At 41.9% G+C, this 11,188-nt stretch overlaps 1 protein-coding gene across 1 annotated transcript in view; it reads right to left on the bottom strand.

Annotated features, from left to right (window-relative positions):
- LRRTM4 (leucine rich repeat transmembrane neuronal 4) overlaps window positions 1-8,463 on the bottom strand; it is a 389,993-nt gene extending 381,530 nt beyond the window's left edge. Inside the window, exon 1 of the mRNA XM_077805555.1 lies at window positions 6,862-8,463. Within this exon, the coding sequence (XP_077661681.1) occupies window positions 6,862-8,463 (1,602 nt within the window). The remainder of the gene's footprint in view (window positions 1-6,861) is intronic.
- Between the last annotated feature and the right edge of the window lie 2,725 nt (window positions 8,464-11,188).

Below are 11,188 nucleotides of genomic sequence, written 5' to 3' on the forward strand. Positions count from 1 at the left end.
ATTACATAATGTGACTGATTTAGTATATATCATTGAAAATGACAAATGGCTTGGCTTTCACTCCAGTGAAAGGCACAGGAGCATAATGCAGATGATGTTCTTCTACCTGAACAGGTGGCCTTGTTTGTCAACTGATGAAATGTGGTTAGACTGCAAAGAGAATGTGTAAAAGTGGCATTGTGGGGTTCTAAGTCAATTACAGCTCAATGCTTTTCAAATCAGCTGTGCTCAGTTTACAGTGAAAATATATACAACTGCAGCCTCGCAAACTTGCCCTGAGATTCATAAGTCAAGTTGGGTTCTTCCCTTCTCGGACATCACCGTATGTTGTGCAGGCCAAATGAAGCCCTTATTTCCTACCATGTGATCCCAGGATCTTCAAATTATTCCCCTAGTGACACTTAAGTCATCCTATGTGCCTTCAATGGGATAAGGAAGGACATGGATCAGTGTTCACGTCTCACTCCCTGTCAGTACCCAGCCCAGGCAAGCTAATGCTCCAACCAACTGACTAAATTTGGTGATGATTCCTGGTCACGTGTCACCTGAGGCACGTTGCACACACGCTAAGAAGAAGAATGGAATAAGATCATCTACCTCACTGGAACTCCAGGAACATCTCTCTTGAAGATGCACAAGAATTTTGAGCAGAGGGTTGGACTAGATGACCTCCTGAGGTCCCTTCCAACCTTGATATTCTATGAATTTGAACTAGACTCAAGTTCACTCAGTTATAGCTGCATTACCTTTGCATGGCTAATGGGAGTAAAAAGCAGTAAAGTCTCGGTTTTGTCACCAAAGAAAGCAGATAGGTCTCTCACACAGGGGGGCAGACCTGATGAGGCTATTTTTACATAAGAACTTAAACTTATCTTTAAAAATAAGGTTCTTTAGTCTTCACAGAGGTTTTTGCTAGCCAAAATTAAGTTGGTTATTAAAGGTTAAATTTATTCATAAGAACATAGGAACGGCCATACTGGGTCAGACCAAAGGTCCATCTAGCCCAGTATCCTGTCTTCCGACAGTGGCCAAGGCCAGGTGCTCCAGAGGAAATGAATAGAACAGGTCATCATCACGTGATCCATCCCTTATTTCCCATTCGCAGCTTCTGGCAAACAAAGGCTACGGACACCATCCCTGCAAATAGCAAATGATGAACCTCTCCCTCCATGAACTTATTCCTCCACAGAAGTCCTGCACTAGGCCTGCATACATCACGTATGTCCCAATAGCTGGCCTATTTCCAGGGCTAAAATGTAACTTAACCAGCGCATAGGCCTTGTGTTAAGTACCTGCATGGGGGTAAGGATCAGTAGGTAAAGAAACTTCTGCTAGAAGTGGGTTTTTTGTTTTGTTTTTTGTAGCAGGGTTCCATCTCAATGTGTATTTGCATGGGACATGTTATGTTATGTGGAAAAATTGGAAAGAGTCCAACGGAGGGCAACAAAAATGATTAGGGGACTGGAACACATGACTTATGAGGAGAGGCTGAGGGAACTGGGATTGTTTCGTCTGTGGAAGAGAAAAGTGAGGGGGGATTTGATAGCTGCTTTCAACTACCTGAGAGGTGGTTCCAAAGAGGATGGCTCTAGACTGTTCTCAGTGGTAGCTGATGACAGAACAAGGAGCAATGGTCTCAAGCTGCAGTGGGGGAGGTTTAGGTTGGATATTAGGAAACACTTTTTCACTAGGAGGGTGGTGAAACACTGGAATGCGTTACCTAGGGAGGTGGTGGAATCTCCTTCCTTAGATATTTTTAAGGTCAGGCTTGACAAAGCCCTGGCTGGGATGATTTAGTTGGGGATTGGTCCTGCTTTGAGCAGGGGGTTGGAGTAGATGACCTCCTGAGGTCCCTTCCAACCCTGATCTTCTATGATTCTATGTGCATCATAACACAGTTTGGCTGAGAAAATTGCCTTTTCACTGTAGAGGTGTGAACAGTAGCGTACAAATGAGAGAGATGAAGTATGTGCACACACAGGTGTTCAACGCAAATGCCAAAGGAAGCTAGCTGCAGTCTGCTAACAGAGTGGTAGGAGCCAAAATCATAAGCCTTGCCAGACAGCTAAGTGGAACACTTTGGGCCAGGTGTAACCAATTATATACCATTGATCCCGGTGGAGTTTCACCCATTTATAAGAGGTTTGATTTTGGCTCTATATTTGTAAAACCGGAGGTAAAATTCTCCTTGTTTCACTTAAACAAAAAAAGGCCATCTTGAAAATGTGGCCATGCAATTTATTCCCCTATTTACAGGATACGGTCCTGATTCCGTAGACCACTTAAGAACATGAGCTGCTTTAAGGGTGTGAATAGTCCTGCTGGAGTCAATGCATCTCCTGATCTGCTTAATTGCTGTGCTACGTTAGGGCCTAAATGAGTACCCAGGTGCCTTGTGTCACTGCCAGTTATGTATGAGGAAATATGGCGTCTGTATCTGTAGTCTAGCTGGGTACGTCTAATTATGGGATCCGTACAGCAAAAGCAATAGGTGACCCAACAGAGCCTATACAACCCTAGCCCAGTCTTGGAAATCATCTTCTAACTCCCACTGTTAGAACATGCCAGCACATTCCCCGGGTTATAATGCAACGAGGTCGTTAATTCATCATTTCCTTCCTGCAGCACACACATTTTTTCAAGTGCGGAGATGGTTGCTTTTGCTTTTAAGGGTTTTTGGAGGCAGACAAAGATTTAAAGGAAAAAAATAGTAAAATCAATAAAAAAAACGTTGAGCAACTTCAATGTGTCCTTCAAAATACTAGCACTTTATTATGAGAGCTTGACCTTCTTTTCCCGCTAAATCTTTTTTCTTCGCGAAAGCTGAGCTTGGGCACGTGGAATGAGCCAGTCAGACCTGTGGGAAATGATAGCCCTGATTTATGACTCTCTCTCCCTTACAAAATAGGGGCCCTTTCAGAAATATATCTGCCTGAGTATTTAATTATTAATCATATATTCCATTCCCATTTCCCCCCAATTATGAAACCTTTTATTGCTTAATATACTGTGATTTTTATTTCCAATTTATAAGTACTGCATGGTGCATATCTACCCTTCTACAAATGGAACCTGGTAGCTATGGAGACGAAGAATGTTAAATCCAAGCCGAGGAAGGGCTTATGGAGGCTACATGTGTCTTCGATGATCAGGTGCTTTAATGTCTCCCTGAGACTTCTGCACTGAAACAGCGAGTGTTCAGTAAGTCATTGTGCAAATACAAGGCCAGATTCCCAGCAACTGTAAACTGAAGTAGCTTCATGGATTTCAATGTAGATTCACTGATTAACGCCAGCTGATTATCAGGCCCACAGAATACACAGTCTATAGCCTGAACCTTGCCAACATGCACATGCTTAACTTTACTCACGTGAATAGAAGCACTGAAGCAAATTATTATTTAATATTTGCATTGCAGTAGCACCTGAAGTCAGAGAATGGTGCTCCAGGGCACTAGGCGCAACATAGGCAATAACAAAAAGGCAGCCCCTACCCCAAACCACTCACAATCCAAGTATAGGACGAGAGACAATAGCTACAAGAAGAGATGTAAGAAACAGAGAGTTGGAGCCCATGACAACAGCAAGACATTAGTGAGTAGCAGGAAAAGCAGCGGCTGCCACACACCAGTTGCCCAGCCATTGTCTAGTGTGTTGTTAGTATCACAGCACAAGTGAGCTTTAAGGAGAGATTGAGAATAGGACCGTTCACATGAACAAAGGTTATTAATGTCTTTGGAAGATCATGACCCATGTGATTAACTTCGGTCAACCCTGTGATTAACTGCAGTCAACCCTGGCTGAAATAACAAGTCTCACCATGAATGCAGGGCAAGATTTTCAGCCTAGCTCCACTGAAGTTATTGGAACCACACCAATTTACATCAGCTAGGGTCTGGCCTGTAGATAGTTCCTCTACCAAACTGACCCTGGATTCTCCTCTGCACTTTTCCTCTTCAATATTCTTCAAGACTGGATTGTTATTTAGTGGTAAAAAATATCACTCACCCAACTAAGCAGGAAACACTGGCTAAAGCCGGCTAGCATTTTCCCTCTTGCCCTTGTAAGCCCTGACTTCCATTTAAATGGTCCTCGATATATAGAGCCAAATTCTGCTCCCACTTACATTGGTTCAAATCAGAACTTACTGGTTATTCCAGATTTGCAATGGTTTAACAGAGCAAAATTCAGCCTGAAGAACATAATATTCATAAAAAGAAAAGGAGTACTTGTGGCACCTTAGAGACTAACCAATTTATTTGAGCATGAGCTTTCGTGAGCTACAGCTCACTTCATCTGATGAAGTGAGCTGTAGCTCACGAAAGCTCATGCTCAAATAAATTGGTTAGTCTCTAAGGTGCCACAAGTACTCCTTTTCTTTTTGCGAATACAGACTAACACGGCTGTTACTCTGAAACCTGTCATAATATTCATAGAGGTCCTACCCTATCTTATATCCAAATGGAAAACTATAGGTCACATCCTGAATCTGGTCCAATTAATCTACACTTCTCCAGTGCACACATTTAGGGCTCAGAACATTCTCTCGTAACTAAAACACAAAAGTTACAGCGCCAGATCCTCATCGGATGAAAACGTTTGTAGTTCTACTGTGGGCAGGGGAGCTACATTGACTTTCAAGCAGCTGAAAATCTAGCTCACTACGTGAGACTGCATTTAAAGAGAGTGCAAATGTCCCAATTAAATGCCATCACTGCTTCTATGCCTCTGAATGTCTATAGTTTGATTATGAACATTCAGTTATCAATGCCTTCTAACTGCAGGATAAGATTTGAAAATGTGTTGTCAAAAGTTATGTTGCCTTTACCATCTTTTATAAGAAACGCTGGCAAGGCAAATGGTTTGAAAATCTTGCTTAATTATTTTTTTTTTTTTAGCAAAGCAATCAATTGTATCAAACAGATACTAAAACAATGTATTGCAAGTAGGTGACCTCTGTTTGGCTTATAGCAGCCTCACTGTGGCCTGACTCAGCCTTTAATTTTGCATTAAGATCAACTGCAGCATGAAGAAATTATGCCATATAAACACTGTGTTAATTGCCCAGAGAAGACCCACACCTTTCAGTTTGGATGCCATGATTTCACACCAGTATAACTTATTTTCAAACCTAAAATATAGATAGCATCTTCTATGCACTGACGCCATTATAGTAGTTCCTTTGATTTCAGTAGGCTTTGAATCATGCCTTAGAGGGACCTAATTCTCCTCTGAGTTACTCTGGTGTAAATAAAAAGGAACATCACTGAAGTTAATGGAACTACACAGGTATAAAACCTGCATGAGAACAGAATTAGACCTTGTGAGTCAAATTGCACTCCCAGTGCCCCCAGTGTAAACCCAGAGTAATTCCATTGACTTCAGTTGTTTTCCACCGGTGTTGCTGGCAGCAGAATTTGCACCTTCTTTCTCAATTACTTTTGATGGCAGTGATGGATGTAACAGGTCATTCATTTGCAACAGGGATGTTGCTCTAAGAAAAATACCCACAAATCACAGCCTTTCACATTTTCTCATCAGCCTCTTTTAGGCCAACATGTTCCAAAAGCAAGTGGTGATTTTGGATGCCCAACTTGAGACACCATAAAGGGGCGCTATTTCCAGAAAGTGTGGAATAACTAACCTCTAAAAATCAGGCCCTTGGAAAGTACCTCCAGTTGGCAACCAAAATCACTATCGACTTTAAAAAATACTTGGCCTTAATCTTTAAACATGTCTGGTTTTCAAAGAGACTGGCCAAACTGTCTTCTGATTTCAACCTGACCCACTGACGTCAGTGGAAATATGAGGGATGTGAATCAGGCACAATACACACTTAACGTTTCCTGTTCGGATCTCCATAACAACAATGGGCCACCATTGTTTTAATACCAGTAGAGCGCACACAACATTAACTTACCGAGTATTAGTTGCTAATAGGACACACTGTAATTGCAGAAATCCTTTTTACCGTGTATAAATGAGCAGTGGTGATCAAAAGCAACCCCCCTTTCTATTTATCCACGTTCAAATAGTTACAGAAAATGTCTGACAGCTCAACTTTAAGCTGACAAAGTTAAAGAACCTGGGACCAGACAATGACGGCTATTCCTGCCTGTATCTACCAAACACTCAGAACCGAAGTGACACCTGGCGTAAGAGGGTACAACTCTCTTGACCACAATTGAGGCGTATCCACTGAAAGTTTATGGCAAAAATATCAGGCACTTGCAAACGTATCTTTTGACTTGGGTCTTCTTCACGACCCCAGTTCAGCAAAGCACATAAACAAGTGCTTAAATCCATCATTATTCAGCAAAGCAGTGCTTAACTATAATGGTGCCATTGTGCTTACGTGGTTTGCTGAATCAGGGACCAAATGTGGAAATGCTAGTAACAAGTTTAAACAGCATCATCTTTATGAGTCCATTTTTGTGATGTGATCTGGCATAAACTCTGATATAAACACTTGTTTAATACTACTAGTCTATCTGCACTCTCTTAAATAGCAGGGGCCTTAATCCCCTCCAATTGGGGAGTGACTCTCGTAAAGCCAATAGAGTTACACCAGTGTAAAAGGGCTACATGCAAGAGGAGAATCAGGCCTCATATGCCTTTAACATGGCTGTTTATTCCAGCTTAATCTCACCCTTGAATGAACTTCTCTCAAGTTTAAACTGTTGAAAATAGCCGTCACTTCCCTGATTGTTGTAATTTAATTAAATAACCTTTCACACTGAGCAAACCCAAAAGCAAAAAGGCTCATTAATCTTTCTTGTGATTAGAAACACCTCAAGAGCTTCAAACATTTACCTCTCCTTCTCAGCAGCTGAAATGGTTTTAGGAGGATCATGGTTCATACCTCACATTCCCTGGAGCCAGAGATGGTATATGTGCAGGGCCCAGATCCATTAACAGATACATCCATGGTCTCAGAGTTTGTCGGCTTGTAGTCCACGTAATACTCCTGTAAAGGGGAGTTCATTTGCCTTTCGGACTCTCTGGCCTTTTTCCTGCGCCTCTTCATGAGAGTGTGTTGCTGCAGTTGTTTCATGCTGGCTGGGTACCGCTTCCAAGACACGTAGATAACCAACAAAATCATAGCCACTGAAAGAAAGAGGGCAACACTCCCAGCAATGATTTTATGAAAGGAAACATGCTCATACTCTGGTTCTGCTCCAGGCGTAGGTAAGTCTGGAGAAGGAGTGGGTATCACAGAGGTCATTTGATTGTTTTCCAGTTTGGAAATGGTAGGTTTGGGGATAAAGAGAGGTCTCTGGGGAGTTTTAGGTGGCTGGTATGATCTTTCAGTGACCACAACCTGGATTTCGGCACAGATATTATATGTTTCCACAGCATCGCCCACCTTTTCGCCCTGGATTTGCTTAGGGCCCGCGCATATCATAGTGCTTTCTTTATTTCCCTTGAAATTCTTAAGCCAAGTCACAAGAGGGCAAATGCTTCGAGTACATTCCCACATATTTCCGGACAGAGTGATGGATATTAGCGAGATCCACGCATTGACAGTCTCCTGAGAGATGTTGGTGAGTTTGTTGGAATCCAAGTTCAGCTTTTGCAGGTTGGGCAGGCATTTGAAGGTCCCAGGTTCTATCCCAGTGATGTCATTCCCCGATAAATCCAAGTTGTGCAAGGAACTCCAAGTCCATGTTAGCCCTTGGTTAAGAGACCGGATCCTATTCCATTGCAAATAAATGGAGCGGAGGTTGAAGAGGCGTGGAAAGTGGGCAAAGTTGATCTTCGAAAACTGATTGTGCTCCAAGTGGAGCTCTGTGAGCTTCAAGAGGCCAGCGAAAGCATTACGGGATAAGCTCCGCAGACGGTTGTAGCCCAAATCCAGAAAATCGAGATTTCGGCAGTCTTGAAAAACTCTGATTGGCACAGTTTTCAATGAGTTCGACCGCAAGTGCAAGATCAAGAGTTTGCGAAGGCCCTTAAATTGCTCAGATTGCAACACCTGCAACTTGTTGTAAGAAAGGTCCAGATTGCGGAGATTGGGGACCGGGTGAAATGTTTTGTTGTGCAGATGGGTAATTTTGTTGGAGCTCAGAATTAATTCCTTCAGCCGACGGATCCCCTGAAACGCATCCTCGTCCACGGAGCTGATGTAATTGTGGTCAAGATAAAGCCATATGAGCTGATTCAGGCCTGCAAACTGATTTGATTTAAGCTTCTGGATGCTGTTGTACCGTAGCGATAAGCCTTGAGACCCTCCAGAAATATTCTGAGGGATATCTCTGAACGCATGCGATTCACAGTACACAATTTTGCCATCACATCTGCAGTTCTTGGGGCAAGCTCGCTGAGCCCCTGCGAGCACAAGGAACAGCACCGTAGGCAGTAGCACGAACACCACACTCATGTCTCTCAGCTGCTTAATTAAATGGAAACCTACAATATTAAAAAGAAGACAAATGTCCAGTGTAAAGCTATTAAAATAAACCATCAGCAGATTACTAACGTCAATGGGGTTTCTGCTAAGGCATTAGTGGTACAGTTAATTTGAAGACAACCTGTTTGGCTCCTTTCTTGCAATGTTCATTGTAGGTCTCTCTGGTTTTTTTTTTGGTTTTTTTTGAGTTTCTATCCTACCTTCCCTCACATCCCCACTGCTCTTGTTATTCAAATTACTTTTGTGTGATTTATGACCCCTTAGGATGACTGGGAACCCATTTCCTAGTCACTTGTTCTCCTGTACATCAGCACTCTTCGTAGCTGCTTTAGCCTTATCATTAGAAGCTGAGGCTTTAGCAATACACATATTTGTCAAGTCACTGTGCTGAATTCACTGTACAGTACTATTGGAAAAGGAAATGAGAGACAGCTTCTGGTAGTTCAACAAGTAAAATGGTCCTTAATAAACCCAACTGCAGGTAAATCTTTCGTAGTCCAATCCCAAACAATTAATATAAAATAAGAGCTACCGCAAGTGGGTCAATATATAATAAACTTTGTCCCTTGCCTTTATAATGTGTCTCTATTGCATAATGGAACATTAGATGTTACCAAACAGCGTTCTGAATAATACTTCTGAGACTGCATTTCAGTGACTTCTCATTTCCATACATGCACAAGTCACACAAACATAGATGTGTATCTATATCATATAACATTTGTCCCGGACCCAGATATCATGCTGATAGTTACAGTAACATGCATATTTCATAATAAACTGATTGTGATTAAAATATATATACACGTGCATATTTATTCAGGCGTAGCTTATATCTATCTATAAATTTATAACACTATATATGTGTATATTGTATACACTGTAGGTAAATATATATAAACTTACATAGGAATGTTGCCTTAAGAGCAGCAAAAACTACAAAGTTTAAAGAGTGAAATTTGAATCTGAATCCCTCACCTCACTGCTGCTGATTTTAATATTTTGCACTTCAGATATCAGATTGGTTATTTGGTATTAATGCTGTTATGGGAGCAGTGTCACATTTTCTACATTCTCTGAATAATCATGAGAAGACGTCTCAGAAAATCCGGCGCACACACTTTCTCAAAGGCTGTAATAATTTTGGGACCACCGGCTCTCCCCAGAGTTGTAATCTTACTCACAATTAGGCTGCTTTCTTCCATCAGAAGAATTTATCTCCTCTACAAATAGTGGCTTTCTTATTTGTGTGCGTGTCTGTCTCTCACACACACACAGACACACACACTCAAATACTGTGCTGCAGTTATTTGCTTTTATGGTCCAATTTTAAACCAAGAGGCAATCAGTGCAAGAATTCTTAATCCAAAAAGCCCCTGACTATGTGTCTCTGCCTTTCACTTTAATGGCTAGGTTTTTAATTTAAATCCTGATCTTTCACTATTGCTTTTGTGCCAAAAGCAGCCCAGAAATATGTTTGAGCTATGATGGACTGGAGTGAGGGTGGGGGAAATAAACCTGTCACACTTGAAAAAATAAGACTGGCAAATGACTGCTGGAAATCTAGCAGCTACATTAGGGATATCATTTCAGATATCCAGTGAGCCTTTTCAAAACCACCTATACAACAAAATCCATTACCCTGTTCTCCCCCCCCCTCCCCACACACACACATATACACACACTCCTCACAAGCTGCAAAGTGTTAAACATCCTTCCTGACAGCCTGCATAGGAGATCTACAGGCTTATTTAATATGAATATAAATCCAGAAGAAATCCTATGTGTAACTCTCATGGATATATATGTGTGTGTGTGTGTGTGTGTGTGTGTACTTATCTATGTATATGGAGGTGTGTGGGTGGGTTGTATAGATTGTGAATGTACTTTGTACAGTCCTTAACTCACTGCATGCATTTAATTCATTACATATAAAAAGACTGCAGGAGGAAAGAAGGGGGAAACATGATCTAAAAATATAATAGCAAGTACAGTGAGTCACCTGGCAAAGAAATGCACTGCTGCTGTTTAGATTGTTCTCCCTCTTGAACAGCAAATAATCTGACTGAAAAATATACTGCACGGTTGCAACTGTGCTAAGAAGGATACAGCAAAAGTTCACTTACCCATCCTTTTGTCATCCACAGATGTTTCCCCTTTTTCTTCCTCCAGCTGTTTTCTCCTCTCTGTCTCACTCTTGCTTTTGTGTTTTGTTGTTTTTTAAATTGGTCTCCTTTCTTTAAACCATTGCAACCTTCATGTCACAGCACAGCTGCCCGTCACATCACCACCATCCGGCGTGCTTGCCAGTAACCCACACAAAGTTCCCTAGAGAGGACAAGCAAGAATTTTGGGGATGAGGGAAGGAAGGGATGGGGAAGGGGATGGGGGTGGGGAAGACAGAACCAGGGATGGGGGTACAGAGGAGATGGGGGGAACCCTAAGCTCTCAGAGCCATTGTGTAAGTCTTTAGAGGACAAATAGCATTAACTGGCAATCTGCACGTAAAAGCAATAGCACACCATGAAGGTAAGCCAACTTCTCTGGGAGGAATAAGAAAATCTTCCCCGGTACCTAGCATCCCTTATTCTGCTGCCTTTTGCCATTCCCAGACACAGCAATCCATCTTCCAGCTCTCCAGTTCTTGAAGCAGACAGGCCTCCTGTGCTGTATAAGACGAGCCCAGTTTAAAAGCTATGCAGGATAGGTTTATCCATTTAGCTGGTCAGGTTTAAAGTGTTTTGTAGCTGTGCTGAGAGGCAGCTCTTGTCTAATTCAG

The sequence above is a fragment of the Eretmochelys imbricata genome, chromosome 26 (genome assembly GCF_965152235.1).
Source record: "Eretmochelys imbricata isolate rEreImb1 chromosome 26, rEreImb1.hap1, whole genome shotgun sequence".
NCBI lineage: Eukaryota > Metazoa > Chordata > Testudines > Cheloniidae > Eretmochelys > Eretmochelys imbricata.